The sequence below is a fragment of the Lampetra planeri genome, chromosome 2 (assembly GCF_965212315.1).
Source record: "Lampetra planeri chromosome 2, kcLamPlan1.2.h2, whole genome shotgun sequence".
Classification (NCBI taxonomy): Eukaryota; Metazoa; Chordata; class Hyperoartia; order Petromyzontiformes; family Petromyzontidae; genus Lampetra; species Lampetra planeri.
This window is the reverse complement of record NC_136108.1, coordinates 29,649,015-29,670,441: the sequence shown is the minus strand read 5'-3', so window position 1 is coordinate 29,670,441 and position 21,427 is coordinate 29,649,015. Positions and strand designations below refer to the sequence as shown.

The following is a 21,427-nucleotide window of genomic DNA, read 5'->3' as shown; positions in this document are numbered from 1 at the left end:
GCCACTTAAAGAAATTGGAACCAGAAATGTTATGTCACGTCAGGTGGTGACCGATAAATGAAATATCTTTTATTGGCTCATGGATATAGAAGAGCAAAGTGATTAATTGGATGGCATCACTTCAATGCAAAGTGAGGGTGAGTGCAGTTAAAGTGGGAGGTTAACGGCAAAGAAAAGTATATGAAGCCACAATTGTAAATTCATCGACTCGTGCATAGAATTTCACGATTCAAAATAAGCAGACAATACACCTCATTCACATCAAGTGTATCTGTCCCTCCACATATAATAATCCGACATTTTTTTCAACACTTCACATTAGCCACACGACCTTTTGGGAGTGCACAATCTCAACAGCACCGGTTCAACGCATACTCTTTGTTTTTTCGGTAAAGTCACGAAGGTAAAAAATTTAAATGAATAAAATCACGACGTTTCGGGCACTAAGTTGTCCCCACCTGAAGAAGGACGCTTGTGTTGCGCCCGAAACGTCGTTATTTAATTCATAAAAAAAATTTTACCTACGTGACTTTACCGAAAAAAACAAAGAGTATGAATCCTTGCAGTCACGACAACTTTAAATCGGTTCAATGCAAACAAAACTCTGGACCGGTTTCGACTTTCAGGGTCTCATCAGCAGATGTTATAGGCACGGACCCGCCCTTTATTGTATTGGGTCTTAGTTCGACGGAAATCCGTCTCTATTTTATCCATAACACCACGTAATTATGAGCGTCGTTGTAGAAATAAATTGCAAAATAAATAAACAGACTCTGTCTCCCAATATTAAAATGTTGACAAAAGCAAACTTTGACGTCATTGGGAGTATCGCGCGATGACGTCACGCCGGCCGGATCGCATCGAGCGGAGTGACGTCATGCGGGTCAACTTCGTAGTCCGCGAGGAGTGGGGTCAGGATCGTCAGTGCGCGATGACGTCACGTCGGCCGAGCCATTTCGCCCGTTGATGGCACGCGGTTGGGTCAGGATTGCCGTGAGCGATGACGTCCGCGGGGGGTGGGGCCAGGATCGTTAGTGCGCGATGGCGTCACGCCGCCAAGCCGTATCGCGCGATGACATCATCGCGCTCGGCGTGACGTCATCGACAGGACGTGGGGGGGGGTCGCATCTTGAACGGCGTCGCGAACGGATCCATCTGTCGTTGAGTTTCAAGCCCCTCCGAGTTTTGGTTCTTCGCGAACTTCGATCGAGACGCCGTCGCGATGGTGTGCGGCTTTGGTGAGTTTGGGATACGAGGCCTCGCATAACATGACACAATAAGCAGCGGTTCCTTGCTGGCGCTCGCTCGCTGTGTTGATGCCATCGGGGGGGAGGGCGCCTCGCCTACACGGAACCTCGGGCCTAGCAAGCGCTCCCGGTTTAAATCGCGACTTGAGGCACGACAATAACAATACAACTCGGCAACCTTAGTCAATAGCACTGGCGTTTCGGTGGGCCTTCCCCTTCGCACATGTAACTTACGACGGCAGTACAGCAGTCGTACGTGCGGGTGTAATCGTTTGATTGTATCTCCAGGCGCGGCAATTGAAACAATGGGGCGGCAGGTTCCTTAGCCCAAGTCGCCGCTACCGCCTGTCTGTCCCTCCACCCTGTAGTTGCAATTAGTACGCGGCAGTCGATCGGAATGGTTCGTGTGTGTGTGGGGATAAAGTGTGAGTACTCCCCACCTCTCCCATGACGTCTGTCATGCTGAAAAGTATGACCTGTGTTTTGATTTAGTGTGCTGATCTTAAAGATGCATTGAAAAATGTTGATACTCTGCTGTTGTGGAGTGACTCATGCAGCCAGCTATGGCTGCTGGGTTTGGTGGTACATGTTGTTCATGTCGTTTGTTGTGAAAATTCCGTCACAGTTGCTATGATCACTGTTTCATTGCTTTCATGGCTTTAGTTTGGTGATTTCGAAAAGTTTTTTGGTTTGGCCATGTTTGTTTGTTGTAGTACGGAGTAAGACTGATCGCCGTAATCTAAGCTGTGTTGTTGTTTGACTTGCTTCCCACTGGGATTTTTGCACACAGCGTTGGTGTACGGTGTTTTTTCTGCAATATTTCGCTGTCTTTTCTTGGATTTTCTGTTTGCGCTTAGTCACATTCACTTTAAGATGTTTTCTTGTTCATGTTTTTTGTTTGTTGCGGTTGCACCCGATTCAAGAGCCGAATGGCTCACATGGCTATACCTCATGAATGAACTTGAACTGTCCATCGTGGAAGAGTAGACCAAATACCCTCGAGAATTCATCTCTCGAGCGCTGTGTAGTGAATGCCCTTCCGTCATCAGTGGCGTGAGCAAGACGTTGCACGGCCGCACCTTTAACGTTTTGTTGAATGTCGTTGTTACATTTTTGTTAATTGTGAATTAAGCATGTTTTAATAGCACCTTCGATTAGCACGGTTGGTTACGTACAGTGCGAAAGAAGTTCAACATACGACAATTACATACAGTAATCAGTTGTAATAGTGATAGTATCTATTTCAAGTGGATCAGGGAATTAACACAAATCGGAGATAATGTTGAACGAATGTCAAGCGATGGTGACCAAAGGCCTACTCTTCCACGATGGCCAGACGCCGTGATAGAGGTGTGGGTACCCACACTTTACCCCACCGTAACAGCGACCTGCTGAACGGTGGGGGTGCTCCCATTTATGTTGCTGGGTGGACGAATGCGTGGTCTCAGGGTGAACGGTGATTAAATATACACAGTACTTGTATCATTTTTACAACTTCCGTGCTGGCGAAGTTTGAATTAAACTTGGCGACGTGTGAATTGAAAAGTTCATTGCGCAACCAAGTTCAAGTTCATTTATTAGGTATGGCCCTGTTGTTGCAACCGCAACAAACAAAAAACAAAAACATGAACAAGAAAACATCTTAAAGTGAATATGTGACTTTGTGCAAACAGAAAATCCAAGAAAAGACAGAAAAATATTGCAGAAAAGACACCAACGCTGTGTACAAAAATCCCAGTGGGATGCAAGTCAAACAACAACAACCACAAGACAACTTAGATTAAGGCCATCAGTCTTACTCCGTACTACAACAAACAAACATGGCCAAACCAAAAAACTTTTGGAAATCACCAAAATGAAGCCATCAAAGTAATGAAACAGTGATTTACACGGCGGCAACAGCAGCCCACTTATTTAAAATCTACCTCGTGTTATAATACGGCAGTGACATCACTGTGGTTCTTTTGAGGGCTGTTGAGACTAGTTTCAAGGAAACTCAGAGGCGGCTTTGGCTGTGGGCGATGTCTCGGTGTCTCGGGACACGGTGTTACACAACTCATGACTTCGTGCGGAAGTGCTTCTAGCCTGTATACAGAAGCCGCCATAAGCCAGTGATGGACATTCCACATTCCTGTGGCGGGAGTTTATCCATAGGACATTTGCAGTGCTATTAAATGACATTAGGCGGTGGTTGTGTGTAGGCGTAATGTGCTAATGAGGCCCACACCTTTCTTTTAAGCTCGCCAACGTCGGTTGCGCAAACAGGATATTTCGACGGACAGGTTTAACTCCTATTCTTAGGTTTTTTTTTCGGTAAAGTCACGTAGGTAAAACATCAAAATTGATGAAAATAAAATAAAAAAAAACCTAAGAATATGATTCCTTGCAGTCACGAAAGCTTCAAATCTAGAATTAAGGTTTAACTCCTGTTATCTCAGAACAAAGTGGTTCTTATATATTAATAAGAATAGGTTTTACCCTTCGTAGAGCGGAGAGCTTTGTGTGATTTGTTTACCTTTCTTGTACTTTGCACTCCTATCGTGTTTTTGTATTGTTGTAACGTTACTCTTTGTTTTTTTTTGGTAAAGTGACTTTACCGAACAAAAACAAAGAGTGTGGATCCTTGCCGTCACGAAAACTTCAAATCTAGAATTATGTTGTAACGTTATTACCCGCCCCGACTGGACATGTGTGAAAAAATAGTTTTATAGCTCATCCGATTCCTCCATTCTAAATAAATATTCAGATTGTGCCCACTACTGGAGGTGGAGCGTGTGTCAGTGACCAAGTGGCCCCGATCTCGTCATAACTCCGAAGCAAACTCCGAGGATTGTGCCTGGATAGTGCTTAGCGGGGCAGCCACCATGCATAACCGGTGTTATAGGCTGTGGGCATGTTTTATGGGCAGCAGAGGGTAGTACCACAAACATCCTTTATTGTACTCCCATGTCAAGTGCGCTCCCCACCTTTACCAACCCACACAGATTATTGTGGTGTAAGTGCTGTATGCTCTGTTATGTAATGGCCCATAAAACTGTATAAAACATAGATATACATTATAATAATATGTATCCCAGTGTAATATATGTATTATACAATTATAACAATGCTGTGGGGTTGAGCGATGGCGCAATGGTTAGCGCGCTGCATTAAATCCGATTACCTGAGTTAGTCCTTGCCATGTCTGACATCAGTGGCAAGTTATATCTGTACTGCACCCCCATCAAACTACACTTACCATGGTGGTGAAGTATGACAATACAAACTGGCTGTTACCGACACGGCATTCATCCAGCAGTGGATTAACATAGGCCTGTAAAAGATTACATTTATGTACAGTCTAGTATATTTAGAGACAACTACAGCAGTGTTAAATATTGCACAGTATCGTGCAATGATGTGACTATTTATAAATGTAGCTATATACAACACATAACTAACAGAATTTGAATAAACGAATACAATGTTGTCGCACGCATATATTTTAGGCTGAGCTCAAATAGAGTCTGACAAATAGTTTATAGTGTTATATGGGTCCTCAATCATTAGAGCTCATCAGTGAAACAAGCCTAGGCATGATAATTGGTTTTTTACCCTTATATCTGGCAACAAGGAGTCATGTTTACATCGACCACAATACCTGCAGTCATAATGCAATAAATTAAAAAAAGGTGTCAGTTTTGTTGCCAGATAGAAGGGTAAAAAAACAATTATCATATTTTACTGGCAAATGGGGTTCCAATGGTGTAAAAGCCTAGGCATGTTGAATATTGAATACTGTTGACATTCAACAATTGTCCTTTTTGTTTAGCTACGTGCGCCCTGAACAAGTCGCCAATGACTTGCCTCTCGGTTGACACTGACACTGCCCACATTGCACCTATGACTAATTTTACATCAGACTTGGGCCACGTATGCATCCCAATTGCTACCGACAGTGACGCTCATCGTAGGCAGGAATCCAACCAGAGTCACTTGTAGATCATTGCAGTACATGAACTAAAACCGCACCAGTCTGCCGCATCTAAAACATACAGAGTAAAACTACCGTGGCTTGCCAGAGTAATCGATGGCGAGAGCCCTGGTCTGGATAGCTGAAAGGTCTGGCGAGCAGCAAATGCATATTGAAAGATATGTAACAAAAACAATGACATCATACGTAAAATGTCTATGTGATAAAAGAAAACATCAGTATGTAGCATATATGCATTTTACTGTACAAACCTAAACACAAAAAATACTGTTATTGTGTGTTTCAATGTACTGTAGTTATGTCAAATGGTGGGGTCGATGATTGGTCCGATTATATGTTAATCTCTCCCGTCCCCCACCACTTACATTTTAAAATAAACAAGGAAGAAAATAATTCCTATGCATGAATTCTGTAACCTTTTCAACATGCCGTTGTGTTTGCAAGTATCAGTACTAATTTAGATCTACAAGGCGCCTTGACAGAAAGACTACGGATATCGAGAAATGGAGAGAGGCCCTTTTATATACGTAGTGGGGGGTCTTCAGTCGGGACTTAAACGTCTCCATCGCCGATGAGTTCCTAACCTCCAAGGGGCAGGGAATTCCAGAGCCTGGGTGTATGGTGATGCAAGCCCATTTAATGCCTTAAATACAAGGCTTTTAAAAACATGCATATTATCAATTGTATGTTTGTTGAACTTTTTTCGCACCGTATGTAGCCAACCGTGCTAATTGGTACGGATCAGAAACAAATAAGCATTAATAAAATAAAAAGAAAGTGTGCAAAGAATGGTTCGTTTTTAAAGAAGCGCAGAGAAAGGTGTTCACTTAGAATTACACTGACAGACAGAATAAGTAACACGTGAATCAGAATGTACGAAAGTTAAGAGATAATTTGTATCTTTGTAACAGTGCCTAGAGTATGATGATAAAAGCAGAGAGATGCATGCTTGGAATGACACTGAGAGGCACATAGATTGGGCTCAACTTATATCCGAAACATATTGGTGTTCATACAGCAGTGTATAGACCATAGCTCATAATAATGTGCGCATTGTGCCTGTCACAGTCTCCTTTAAGATCTCTTCCCTGGGGAGGTGCGAGGACCCAGGCAGGGAAAACTGAGCCTGGTCCTGGTGGCACGAGACCTCAACTTTATTATGAAATGAATGTGTTCATTATTACGTCACACGTGATAACATCAACTTGTTTATAAAGAATATATAAATTTAAGCATAAAAGCAGTTGAGGTCTAGATGACATGACATCAGCTTTGGTGTGCGACTTTAGCATTGTTTAAGAGGACCATGTCATTAACGATGAGTGAGTTCATTAATATTTCATGGCAAACCCTTTGGTAAATTTGCCCAGTCTATAGATCAAGATGTCATCATAGCCAAAGTCGTTGATGTCACCAAAATTCATCACTTAGCCTCCGACAGACTCCACAGCTCCTGCACAGTAAATATGCGACCACCAGCCACAATCCAGGACCACCATCTGGTTTTAAGTTTTTGCCTTGGTCGCTCGACTCGTGTCGACCATTCCAGTGTGTGTCTCGATAACTGGTTGTCCATCATCCTTCACACATGGCCCACCCAGCACAGCCATGTTTTCCTAATCATATCTACAACACTTAGCTACCACGTTTGTTCCGGACTTGTGCATTGCTTATCCAGTGTTGCCACGAAATTCCTCGCTTCCGTTTCAGACACCAGTGCCCTAATGCCATCAACTCTTTTCCAAGTTACTTAGTGTCCATTTCTGTGATCTGCACAGTAACACAAATAGTGCCCCTTCCTAAAATGGTCAAATATCATCGATAGGGCAAGTCCTGAATAGCACCATAACTAATAACCCCCTTATATACATGTGATCCTCACTTCACAAAGACAAATGGACAGAGTTCTGAGATCAATTGCCACTGATGCAAGTCGTTACCGGGAATTGAGTTTGGGTTGCCGGGTTCGAAGCACAATGTGCTTACCACTACCACCACTCCGCCCCGCTAATGTATTAAGTGCATTTAATCAATCTTGCGCACTACTTAGTTAACATCTCATATTATGCATTTAATTTTTTTTGCTGTAAACGGCCGTGACTGACTGACTAATGTATATTCTGGTGATATTCTACGTGACTTTAAGGGTTAGAGACTTTAACATGTGTAGTCGCAAAGTGTTGCTAGCCACATTTCTTTGTTGATCGTAATAGTTATTCGTGTTGCTATGGAGAATATAAAGAACAAAATAGATAGCCAGTAAATGTCTCCTTATATCAGTATCTCCATGTAATTTTTAAATATTATTTTTACACAACCCATGAGCCCCAAAATCTTGTCAAAGTACTGTACATCATTTCAGCAGCAGTTTCCATCTGGAGACACTCAAAACCGGTCCAGAGTTTTCTTGTGCTGAGACCGATCATATGAAGGAGACATTGTCTGCTTATCTATTTTGGTTTATAACTGTACTGTTTATGTTTTATGTAACATCCACAACGCATAATACAACTACTGAGTGAGCGTCCGCGTGGGTAAAGTCCAAACCGCTTGCTGCTCAGCATGCTTGTACTTCCCTATCCTGCCGGCTGCAAGGTCATCACAATACACGCGTATTGCCAAACAGTCATGTGAGCGTGTTGGGTAGTTTAAGTGATGTAGAGTGGAGTCTGTATTGAGCATGCCGGTGGTGCTGTCATCGTCAAAGCTAAGGATGTCTTATTGTGTCAACAAGCCGCCCGGACTTTGAGAACCAAGTGGGAGGGCCCCACGCGGGCAATTCGTCTTTTTTAGGGAGGCACCGGGGGAATTACTCGCATCTATCGTAGTCGAATAGTATAAATATATAACCTCAAGACACTTCATATTGGTTCTTTCGGTAAAGTCACGTAGAAGGGAAATAATAAAATTATAAAAAATAAAACATAATAAAATAATTCTCACGACGTTTCGGCCACAATGCAAGCACCCGTCCTCAGGTGAAGAACAGGTCTGTCTTTATTTTATTATTTCCCTTCTACGTGACTTTACCGAAAGAACCAAGAAGATGAATCCCTGCAGTCACGAAAGCTTTAAATCGAAACTCAAGACACTTCTTTCAGGAGGGTCCTGCCCTGGCATATTTGCCCATTTCCATGAGTGTCGCCAATTGCTTGATCTTTGAGGAAACCAGAATACCCCAAAAAAATCCACCGTGCACGCAAGAAGATAGCACTGATTTTCTGTACTGCCAACTCCTGTTCACCTCGCAGCCCATTTGGTGTTTGAAGTGTCACATATCTCTGTGACGTGCCAGCCCTTGCCTCGAAAGTGCTCGGTAATGCGCTTACACTCTTCTCTGTAAGCTATTTTCATAATACAGTATAAATAATGGGGGATTGAGTGATGCTAGGTAATAACCCATGAAGACCAGTATTATCTTTTTTTCCAAGGACACATCACTTTACATAAATGTATAAGCGAACAAGAACAGAAAACCTGGTTTGAAAAAAGTACACATGCATAAGTAGAATTTCTTGAGCGTTTGAAAGTACTGTAATATAGTAAGTGGTTGAAAACACACAGCTTTTATCTAATCACATTTCTGTACTCATATTGTGAATTAGTAACTAAGAGCAAACTGAAAGCTGAATGCCATGGTGGAATAGATGCTAAACGTAGTGCAGACGTGACATGCTTTCAATATGCCTTCACGAGGCTATTTTTACTTGCTTCTGTTTACTTTGTAAACAGACTGACTGGCGATATCTTGCCGCCACAGGTTGGGCAGTGCCAATCACAGTTCACACCAACAGCCAACACAATGACAGCCCCGGGAGTCCGTCACCAGATTTGAAAGATAGTTTCCCGAGCAAAAATGACCCGGTCAAACGAGACCAAGGACAAAGCAACTGTGACATTTCATCGGCGTGGAGCACCTTGTAACAAGCGAAGATTACTTTTTTTTTGCCTTCCAGGTGATTTTTCAGACTAACGGACACGTTCAGTGGCGCATAAAGCAAAAGCGACATTGCAGCATTTGGCCATTAGTTAGGGTGACATTTGAAGGATTTTCTATTTAGTGTGGCGTTCGTGGTCCACTAACTCCGTCAGGAATTAGCCTCGAAGTAATCTAATTATCCCTATTCGGCCGCACGAATTTGCGGTTAAAATGCATCCACCCGCCCACGTAGTGTAAGGAGATGCTTCTCTCTGAGTTATTGTTATTGAGCAGGTCCCATGTCGTCATTGACTTTTAATTAAAAGTCGTTTTAGAGTGCCCATTCGTTTGCTGTGACGGGAATTAAAATTATCGGGGAGCTGAAAGCTCCGTCGCGATCGGCTTTGACATTGCCTTCATTTATTGGAATAAATTGGGGAGATATTTATCATTGTAATGCTCATTAAATTTTCATGCAGTGCATTGTTTGTGGCAATTGCTTGATAAAGCGGGACTTTGCCTATCCATCTGTGCTATGTTTGACCAGCATTTCATGAAATGGGGGGGGGGGGGGGAGCATTGGGGGGTGTAGTGGTTAGCATGCTGCTCTATCCTAGCTACCTGAGTTTGATTGCTGGCCATGGCTAACATCAGTAGTGAGTGATATCTGAACTGGTCCTGGTAAGGGTCAGGACAAAAATTCAAACCATTGTAATGCTCAAGTTGAGGTCTCCGAAAAGCTTACATCAAAGGTATATATTTGTTTTAGCTGTTTATTATTCATTTTAAAAAATCAGGTCTAGAGCCTCAAATGCCAAGTGATTTTATTGTTCTGACTCCTCTGTGGACATCCACGCGGATGCATGCCATTTCTTAGGTGCCCACTCCATTAGTATTCTTGACCAATTAAAATGTAGTACATTAACATCTCAAAATACAGTACAGAATAAAATCTGAAATTGGGCTAAACGATCTGAAAATAAAGGAAATCTGAAACTCATTCCAATGTACATGTGCACAGCAGCCTGTTCTTTATCGTTGGCCTTAAATAGGCTCAAAGTGGGCACTTAAAAAAATGCTGGCAATGTCACTTAAAAAACTGCTACCAAATAGGGCAATGCTGTACCAGCTTCACCCTTCGCGAGGACAACCTACAAGCACCATGGTTCTGCTGCCCTAAGCGGACCTTTTCATCCTCTCTGACCATCGGTTTAACATGACCGTCTTAGTCTGCTTGACAGCCGTGTGTTGGCCTCATCCTTACTGTGGATAATCGGTACGTGTTGTATGGACCTTCTAGTTGAGTGGAACCAATTTGGAATGGGAGGTCTTGAAATGTTCTAACATGAGCTGACTTGTTTTGCGACTTTAGTCTGAAGAGTAAAATTGATAACATTGAGTGTGGGTGCCCGGGAGATTTGTGCCAAGCGTGGTGCGCCCGTGTGTGCGCCCATGTGTGTGTTGGTATGTACCCATTGTGTTGTTCAATGTGTGTCCTTGGTGTGCGTACATGTTGGTCCATGTGTGTGTCTGTTTATGTTCGTGTTTGTGGCCCCTTGTTCCTGTGTGTGTGTTTGTGTGCTCCTCTATATTTATGTCTACTCTGTCCTGTGTGTTGTGGCTTCCTGTGCTCTGTTGCTTGTTCCAATGGGTTGCTTTGTATCCTTTCCTCTATGCTCCTGTTTATTCCTGTGCTCATCTGATTGCTTACCTCCTCCTGTGTGCACCTCTGTCCTTTATGTATGTCTCTCCTATGTGATCCTTTGTGCTTCCGTGTGCTCCCGTGTTGCCCCCCACCCCATGTGCTAATGGGCCACCGCTTTCTACCCGTCGCTTACTCCCACAGACGCTCAGCGCGGCTCCATCCGCCTCATGCGCATCGGCCTGACGCTCATCGTGCTCGGCAACCTGAGCTTCATCTTCGGCGCCATCGTGCACGGCACGGTGCTGCGCCACGTGTCGCGGCCCGGCTCCAGCATCAACCAGGAGTACAAGGCCGGAAACTTCTCCTCCGTGTTATCCGGCTTGATGGTGAGGCTTTGCACCGAGGCATGAGTACGCGCATTTGCGCGTAACGCGCGACCACGTAAGGACATGCGCATCCGCACGTATTGGCGCTCGTGCCTCATGCATATAACTAAAACGCAACTCGGGCTAGCACATGCACACATCCGGACGCAGGAGGAAACGTGAGAACACAGAAGTACACAGGAAGCCACACGAGGATACAGGAGGATACAGGAGGGAATGTATGGACACATGAGCGGATACCGGAGTAAAAAGTAGCGAGCTGGAGAATACAGAAGTACACAGGAACATGCATGAGTATACAGGAGAACACAAGAGAAGGTTATCACACGGGAGGATACACAAGCACACATGAGCACACAGGAAGATACAGGGGTATACAGGAGGACACTGGAGCACACGTGAGGATGCATCATGCGGAGGGTTAAAGGAGTACTTGTGGGTACACAGGGCGTCAAGATCCCATGACGTCATTCGTAAGAGTAGGCCATTGTGTGCCGCCGTCAAGTGTCAGAATTTGCCAAATTAAAAACATTACCCGCAAATTATTAATTTGGGATTACGTATAGCAATCATCACCTTCTACAGGTGACTCTTGCAAATGAAGACTATCCTGGTCCCTTGAGTTCTCACCTGGGAAAATAAAATACCCATAAATTTTTAATATGAGTTGAAGCTTTCTTTAATGGGGGGTTTGTTTAAACACAGTCATCATCATCACGACGATCCAAGGGCAGATAGCCCGTGGGTGTCCACTGCACAGTGCCGGTTGGTAAAATGGGTACCCAGGACTTGTCCAGATATCACTCCACCTGCGGTGTTAGACAACACCATGAGTAAACCTCAAACAGCAGGCCAATGATTCTATTCACAATTACAGCCGCCAGGTAATTTATTTTTGGGGTTGCATTATCAAAGGATACGTCAAAGGCTCTGAACCAGGTGCCGTGGTGCACGCGTGTGATCTGGCTATTTGAAGGGGAGGATTTGGTGGATAATGCAGATTTGCGAAACTTCCAAACCCACCGGGCTGAGAATTGACCAGGGAATTGGAGTACAGCAAGTGGGTCGGTTTACTTGTCTGTGGAGCATTCAGTATTATCTCATCATAACAGGACAGTGGTGGCACATGCCTGCAACCCAGAACTTTCGAGGCAGGGGCTGGTGGATGATCACACAAATGTCTTGAAACTCACTTTTCGTGGGCATCCAGGTCACGATATCTTGGCTAGTCAGGAGATGACAGTACAGGAAATGGATACATTTCCGTATGTTTAATCTTAATGGTGATTGGGTCTTTCTCTCCTCGCTCGCGTGGGTTTTCTCTGTGTACACCAGCTTCCTTCCCTATGTACAATCGCTTATTATTGGAGTTGGCCAAACATCCCGGTTTAGGGCTACAGAGTTTGGGCAATTGTTAGTGCCAGTATTGGATGCCGTCCCGCTTGTGGTTTCCCCCACCTCTGAATATAAGGAAATGTGTGCGTGTGACAAATGTGTAACTTTTATGCATGTGGTAGGCTTTCTCCATGTACTCCTAGTTTCCTCCCATGCGTAAATTGTTAATTCATGGCATTGGTCAAATATCCCATTGTAGGGCAAGTAAGAGGCTTGCTACTCACTGAGACACTCATAGGTAAGTATTATCATTATTGCTAACGGCACATGCCGAGAGGGCGCAAAGCCAAACCACTCCAAAGGCCAAGTAGGTAATGAAGGTGGGCCGGATGTGGTGTGTGTATTTAGCATTTTCCACCATTTTCCGTTTCTGCACTTGACTCATAGTGTTGACCTGAGCATGGATTGCTTCATCCTGTCAAAGCAAAACAAGTCTGCTAGAAATAATGCTTCTGCAGCTAATCACAGTCATACTATTATGGTAGTGCCCTTTAATTTTCTAGGAGAGGCTCTTGGAATCACAGTACTCTCAGTACTCTTTTGCACATTACTTTAATGAGCGTTTGGCTTGCTGGAGGAAATCTGAGTACTTGGAGAAAACCCACACAATGAGGGGTAATGTTTGATGCTTAATAATTTGGGTTTAATAATTTGTTGCTTCAACCTTGCTTAGATTCTCCGATTGGATGAGATCGGGCATTCAGGATAATTAATAGAATCTGGCAGGAGTGGGAATTTGGGTGGGCGCAATGTAATCATGCGTGGGGCATAGGGGATGGACAGTTTGAAGACTGGGGATAAGGTTGGGGCTCAGGATAGGGTTAGTGCTCGGGATATCGTTATAGGGATAGGGCTAGGGGTTGGGCTAAGGATAGAGTGAGGGCTAAATATAGGGATAGTGCAAGAGATGGGGAAAAGGGCAGGGCTGGGGATCAGGCTCTCAGGATAGAGTTAGTGCTAAGGATAGGGCTCGAAATAGGGTTAAGGCCAGGTCTAAGGATCAGGCTAAGGATAGAGTTAGGGCTAAGGATAGGGTTAGAGCTGTAGTTGTATGTTTGAGGAGGCCAGCGGCGTATTATACTTCGGTGCACGTGAGGATGACCAAGTGGGGTCGTGTCTCGCATCCCAGCGTGCGTGAGCACGCACCTATAATGAGTGTTGGGAGGTCTCTGCGTCACCGTGGCTCTGCAGTCTCCTCCCCTGAGGCTCTGATTAATAGAAATAAAAGACGCGTGGGCTCGCAAGGGGGCACCAGTGACATTCCCTTGCGCCGTTAAATGTGGACCGGTCAAGTGAGGCGGCTGGGGCTTAATATATATATTTTTAAGCGGATCACTTGAAAGATGGCGCTTGTGCTTTCTGTTGGGGGTTGCTGAGCCTCCCTGAGCCGCCCCCCTCGTAACGTGGCACGTGGTGAGAGCAGGTCGTGATTGTGGGCATATGTGAAAGGGTAAGGTCTGCCCTGAGTTGCACCATCCTGTATGTTCATAGCCGTCAGGCTGGTTTATTTGCGCTTGGGCAGTTTGCCGCTTCGCATGCAGGGCGGTTTCACCTCTGTGTGGAGTTTGGCCAAGGCGTTGGAACATCCTCTGCAGTGGGGCCAGCCCTGGAATTTTGTGGATTACATTTTTTTATTTAAATGTTTATGTATTTTTCCTCATCTCGGTGATTAACTGCACATGCCGTTACGGGCTTTGTGCAGGCTTCAGCTCCTACAGAAATTAACTCGTGCTGCCAAAGAGTGATTTCACTGGAGCCAGAATGACTGTCGCATGTTTCCAGGACGGAGACATTGGTCGCTCAGTTTCATAACCGTGGATGCGTCAAAAGCAGCAAAAAAATATTTCAGCAAAGTCCTTCATTTCCCCCTGCACCGCCCCCCCCCACCGTGCTGGTTTCGTGAATCTAAATTCCATCTGGCATGTCGCTATGAGGACAGTCATCGTGCGTAAGGGCTATGACTGAATGAGAGCTGCCGCGAATGTTGCGGCATCGTTGTCGTCGTCCTTTTCATGGTTGACGCCTCCTGCCCCGGACGCTGTCCTTGCTAGAGCCCCCCCCCCGCTCCGCACTCACGACCTCTAGCATCCCCCCCCCCCGCTGTCCGTCGCCACGGCAACCTGGCGATGATGTCACGCTTGCGGTGTGGCCGCCTCACCTGGGAGGATTAACAGAGAAGAGCACTCGCTCGTGCGCTGTTCCAGTCGCGAGGCTGTTTTCCGTGTGCGTGCGCGCACGGGAACGTGGGCGATACGGCTATCTGCGCACTCTCCCGTACGTCCCGGCGTTTTTAGCCCTGCCTGCAGGAGGTTCCGCTATTTTTAAATGCTCGTCTGTTTATAGTTCTAAAATGATAATGTCATTTACAACAACAACAAAACCAGAGAAAGCTTCATTGGGTGGGGTGGGAGGGTTGTGAACGTTTGTAGCCCTGCCTGCAGGAGGTGGTGCTATTTTTAATGATCATCTGTTTTTAGTTCTAAGATGATAATCTGAGTTACAAAAAAGAGCCTCATTAGGGGTGGGAGCGTTTTTTTTCACTCTGCTTGGTCTTAATGTGGACGTTGGACAAGTAATGATTGATAATAATAATTTCGTACATGTGATATTTGCGCCATTCGAATCGCGCAATGCTTTCACGATGGTGCTATATTTTACAGACTTGGTTTCACAGTAGGGAGCGACGTTGCTGTGTGTAATCCCAATCGAGTAATTTTCAGGTCGTTTATTTTATTTGGCGAATTTGAACCACGTCGCCAGCACATAATGGTAAACTCTTTTCGAATGACTTCACAGGGTTTTTAACGTCTACTGTGAAGCAGACGCTGCGTGTTTTACAGTTAATGCACCCGCAGTACTTGCCAGGGTGGCTGCTGGGTTTGAATCGCAAACCTCTGCAGCGCGCGACAAACGCTCTACCGCTGGGCCATGTTGCTGCCCCGAATGATTCATTGACCCGGTGACGAAAATGGTTTATTATGTTCACAGCACTTGAATTGGACATTGTGAAAAAGAGCTTTATAGCTCATGGGATTCCTCCAGTATAAATAAAGATGCTGATTCCTAATTGAATCCTGCACTCAAGAATATGTTATTTATGTTTCCTACCGGTTATATGTAAATTATATGCCAATGTAACCTTGCCTCATGCTACGAATGAGACTAAACAAACGAGCAAGCACATGAGACATTACAGAGCTCATTGTTACTGTGTGTACGACCTCATGTTTACTCTCTTGTTCATTCTGATCATGAATATAGTGGAATATTTCACGTAGAATTTGCATGGGGCAATAATAGTGTGTTCTTTCACGCGTCATTTACTGCGTGTGTCACGACCGTCTTTAGAAATTGATATTCAAGTGATGAATCCTCACAAACCCAGCGACAAGTGTCCACTGGAAAAGCCTCGCTGCGTACGTGCACACGCGTGCGCGGAAACTCGTTCCGTCGCACGTTGGTGCTTCAGCGAAAAACTCTGCCGCCCCAAAAAACACCGCTTTCGGCAGTCGCGGTTATTATTGGGGCCCGGGGGGCGTGGTAATGGGCGCACTAGAGCCATGCAATTGGAACGGAGAGATGGATGGGGTTAGTGCTGCCGATTGGCTTGAGCACGCGATGCTTCGGAGCAGCGGTGCTTCGCACGACGGCGCCGTTTGTCAGCGCCACAGATCAACGTCCTCCGCCGCCTGTCATCACCGCAGGGGTCAAGCAACAAAGGCCACGCACGACCTCCCCTCCCTCCATCGATCTCCTTCCCCGCTGCCCCACCCCGGTGCCCGCGTGGCTTGTGAAGGGGTGGCCTCTGAGCGACGGGCAAGACGTCGATAGTGTGGTCACGGCGACGCGCCGTTGTGGTGGTGGTGGTGATGGGGAGGAGTGTACGTATGGTGGTCAGACGTACGTTGCAGTGGCGGTGGTGAGGCGCTTGTGGTAGTGTTGGAGAGGTGTGTGTGTGTGTGGTAAGCGGTAGTGTAGCGGTTAGCGCGCCACGCTACGAATCCGGTGACCCGAGTTTTATTCCTGCTCGTGACCAACACCGGTGGCGATTATCTATACCGGCCCTAGGCCTACCCTAGGGCGACTTGGCCTCAAATGAGTACCTGGTGCGGTGTGTAAACATTGCCTCTAGGGAGAAAAAAGTGGCTGGGCATGGTGATGGCCACCCACTCCCACGTGTGTGTAGTGATGGGATGTGTGTGGCGGTAATGTTGGTGTTGAGGCATGTGTGGTGGTCATGGTAGAGTATGGGTCGTGGTGGTGGTGGTGGTGGAGAGGTGTGTGTGGTGATGATGGTGGCAGCTGTGAGGCGTGTGTGGTGATGATGGCAGCTGTGAGGCGTGTGTGGAGTTGATGACGGTGAGGCATGTGTGGTGGTGGTGGTGTTTGTGGTGAGGCATGTGTGGTGTTGATGATGGTGAGCTGTGTGTGTAGTGGTTGTGGTGAGTGGTAGTGTAGCAGTTAGGGCGCTGCTCTATGAACCCGGCGACCCGAGTTCGATTCCCACTCACGGTCGACACCAGTAACAACACCCCTAGGTCGACTCAGCTTCAAATGAGTACCTGGTGCGGTGAATAAACATCACCACTGGGGAGAATAAGGCGGTCGGGCGTGGTGCTGGCCACCCACCCCCTGTGTATCGTGCTGGCCTTCATAGGTGCTCGCTAACAGCACTTGCCCAACAGTCTGTTAAGCCTATAAAGACGCCACGGCAAGCACGTCAAGAACGCCACGCACATTTTTTTGCCCGGCTCAAATTTTCCATCACCTTTAACGCAATTAATTTTCACAAATTCCAGACTTGATTAAGTCGGATTAACGCGAGCGAGGCAAAATTAAGTAATCAGCGGGACGTCTCTGGGGTTTTTTTCCAGCCGAGTTCTCGCGCCATTGTGACCAGCGACCATTTCTTAAGGTGGTGGTACGGGGGCTGCGATTTATAAGTAGTGACCACAGGGGCACCCACGTGGAGAGACCTGTGCAGCGCCGCCTCTCGCGCCGCTGCTGGTGCAGCCCGTTCCACGTTCTCCCTCCGGACGACGTTCTGTCCTTCGCACGGGCGGACGTGTCCAGCGGTCCTGTAGACCGTACCCTTAGAATAGAACGCTTTGGGTGGTGGGGGTTTGAAGACTTTGCTTTGCTGTCATTCTTGGAGTAAAGCAAGTAGGCTGCTGGGCAGGGTTCGGCAACCTGCGGCTCAAGAGCCGCATGTAGCTCTTCAAGGACTGCTTCGTGACATTATTTATTAAGGACCACCGTATCATATTCACAGGCATTGATTGCGGCTCTTGAAATATTGTTATTTTTACCGAATTCAAACAAAAAATTTCGCTTCTTGCTACTTTGATTGCCGACTTCTGCTGATGATCAATCTGCATAAACAAATCTGTAGGTGGTGTCCCCTCGCAGTGTCGGTTTTCTTCAGCTGCCCCTCCCCCCCACTCTCATGTGACAGTTCTTCAAATAAAGGGAACTGGGCCATGCATCCTAAGTGGGGTGGGGTGGGGGAAACACTCTTGCATTTTTGCGGCTGACGTGAGAGGGGACAGTGGCCAAGGCTCACCTGAGCATGGGGACAATTTGACTTGCGGGCGCTATAATGGGTTTCTTAAAGTGATAATAGTGTTTCGTGAGCGATAATAATTTAGCCATAATTACAACTGGAAGCACTGGCACATGATCACGGCTGCGGAAAAGCACCACGCTCGTGGACCTTGTAATTTTCTCAGCAAACCGCGGCATTATGATAATAAAAATTCCGCCGTGGAAATTGGATGCCAAAAAAAAAGAATCCACTCCCTTGACCTTTTACCTTTTTTTCCCCGCGGTCTAATTTGTCTAGAAATTGGAGAAAATTCATTGTAAAATGCGCATCAATTTTTGCGCGCATAGAAAACGTTGCGCGTGCCGTGATGGACGTTTTCATTTTTCTGCCGTGGACGTGAGGTCATGGGAATGTGTCCCCCCCCCCCGCACCAACGTCGGGCACCTCACAAACTTATCTCATGACCCCCGCCCGTTGATTTGATCGATTTCCGGCGGCTTCCCAGATAAGAGCGACCCGCGTTGAAATTTCACGCGTGTGCGGGGCGGCACGGATAAGCTCAAGCTTTGATTGAGCGGCTCGAATTGTTGAAGAATTCCGAGGGCGTGAAGCGCAAGGGTGTTGTTGCAGCCCTGTGATGTCAGTGCAGTTTAATGAGCTGCCCTTTATTGAACCAGTGGAGAGCTCCTCGAGATAAGTTGTTTGTTTTCAATGGGAAACCTGAGTCACAGTCAAAATTAACAATAAACGGGAGGTGGCCTGGTGGCTCACGAGCGACTTATGTCATATCAGAGAACTGAGCAAGCACCGCTGAGATCCTTAATTCATATGCAGGTTTGAGCCGCCCATGATTAAACTGCGATCCCAAGTGTGGTGGGTGGTTGATGCTCTTAGCCCAGGCACCAATGGCTGCACAAAAGACTTCTCAGTAAATGTGTTGGTTTGCTTTCTTTTAGCATATTACATCTCTTGAAAATTAAATGTTTACTATTGATTATCGTGCGACAGGACACTGTTAGCAGGCCATGTAAAAAGTGTGCCTCTCGTGTAGTTTAAGACGATTGTAAGGACTTCCATTTTTTGCCATGTCAGCCATCGCGTCTTCTTCCTGTGCCTTTCCCTCGCACAAGGTGTTGCACTTTCACTGTTGGAGTAATTTCTACTAGACATGTTTCAGCCTCGGAATGTGATGCCGATAACGCAATTGAAGTCTTAATTAGGAGAAAGGCAAAACGTTTTAGAATCAAAGGGCCCTCATGGATGTGTAATCACCCATCAATTAAAATCGATCTATGAGAATCAAATGCTGCATGAAACTACCTGTATTAAACATCGATCATCTTAACAGTGTAGGTTTAATTTTTTTATTGCAGCGCAGATTATTCTGTGGATTCCTCTGAAAATTGTTCCAGCGGCGCAGATTCTGTGGATTCCTCTGTAAATTCTACACGTACCAGGGAGTGAAATTAGTTGTTTCGTGACCCGAATTTTGATTTCCAAGCCACGACATGGCTTACGGCATTGAGTATCAGCGTAGAAGCAGAGACACAAACGCCTCATTAGTGTCATCATTAGCATAGAGGGCTAATGTTTCATCAGCCGGAGTTGGGGCCATTGCCTGTAATGTCAGCCAATTATATTTCTGTTTTATCAGGCATTAGACATGTCACGATTCACCGTCCCCCACAGCGTCACCGTTTGGCACCACAATTTCATTCAAGAATTGATTCCTTTTTTCTAGGTGTTTGCACAATTTCATTTGTATCGCCTGTCTCCTTTGTACTGTCTTGCTTGTCCATGGCAGCATTGGGATGTAATTGGCACACATTGGAAATGATCAATTATTACACACGAGTTTTTCATCGTCTATGTCACAGTCCACTGGTTGCTAATTAAGACAACTAGCAACCAATGGATGGCGGCATAGACGAGAAAAACAAGTTTTTACCAAGTTACAAAAACGTATGTCCTGTGCCGTGTAGAGTGAATGTAAGAGTAGATTTTAATTAAGGAGATGATGAATATTTACATTCCTCTTGTTAAGTGTTTATCATGGAGGTCGTGAGCATAGTGTTACATGTTAGCGGTGGGGGCGGTGAGCGTAGTGTTATGTGTTAGCAATGGGGTTGGTGAATGTAGTGGTTCAGTTTTCAGGTTAATTTATTTGGTATAGCCCTGTGAGCCATTCGGCTCTTGAATCGGGTGCAACCGCAACAAACAAAAAACAAAAACATGAACAAGAAAACATCTTAAAGTGACTACGCGCAAACAGAAAAATTCAGGAAAAAACAGCAAAATCTTCCAGAAAAAGCATCGTACACCAACGCTGTGTGCAAAAATCCCAGTGGAATGCAAGTCAAACAACAACCACAAGACAACTTAGATTAAAGCCATAATTCTAACTCTGTACTACAACAAACAAACATGGCCAAACCAAAAAACTTTTCGAAATCCCCAAAATAAAGCCATAAGCAATGTAACAGTGATCATAGGAACTGTGACCGAAATTTCACAATGAACGACATAAACAACATGTACCACCAAACCCTGTAGCCATAGCTGGCTGCATGAGTTACTCTACAACAGCAGGAGCATCAGTAGGAGTATAAAAAAATTTCAAATGCACCTTCAAAGATCAGCACACTAAATCCAAACACAAGATCATACGTTGCAGCAGTCATCCGAAACGAAAACATTTGATTTTAGGCCACTGAATAGCAGTGGCAGCTAGGGCTGTGTACAACTCCTCTAGAGCAGTTTTGAGTGAAGATCTCATAGGTAGTGATTCAAGTTGCAGTTTATTGGCAATTGCATTCCAGACCCTGGGGGCCTCAATAGCAAAGGCCCTTCCTCCAGTATTTGTACGGCAAGTGTTAAGTATTTGTGATTGGGATGGTGAGCGTAGAGAAAGTTGGTGAACCCATCTGTTCGGAACTTTGAGGATTTGCCGCTAGTATGCGTGATGGTTTTTGTCCAGGTTCCCCATTTCCCTCCACATGCCAAACAACTCGCTCGATGTGCATGACGCTGTTGCAAAAGAGTATTGCAACTCGTTGAGTTTTTACTGGATAAACATCTGCCATTTATATTATTATTTTGGTGAGTAACGCGTAACCACGGAAGCACGGGTTTCCCTTGTAATCACGAGGATGATTCTGAAGTGGCCTCAACCCAACTAAACAAAGGACACGTTCATAATAAACGTTTTTGGGTCAGATCGCGTTATTTATAAATGTGTCGTAACCCTCCACCACCCGACACGGCCAATCAGCAAAAAAGTGTCACGTTGACAAAAGACGAATAGTTCACTGCTTTAG

The 21,427-nt window shown here is 45.5% G+C and overlaps 1 protein-coding gene across 1 annotated transcript in view; it reads left to right on the top strand.

Annotated features, from left to right (window-relative positions):
- The first annotated feature begins 1,092 nt into the window (after positions 1 to 1,092).
- Positions 1,093 to 21,427, top strand: part of LOC144731139 (keratinocyte-associated protein 3-like) — a 41,657-nt gene continuing 21,322 nt past the window's right edge. Inside the window, exons 1-2 of the mRNA XM_078612109.1 lie at positions 1,093 to 1,238; positions 10,986 to 11,170. Coding sequence (XP_078468235.1) covers positions 1,223 to 1,238; positions 10,986 to 11,170 — 201 coding nt within the window. The 5' untranslated portion in view covers positions 1,093 to 1,222. The remainder of the gene's footprint in view (positions 1,239 to 10,985; positions 11,171 to 21,427) is intronic.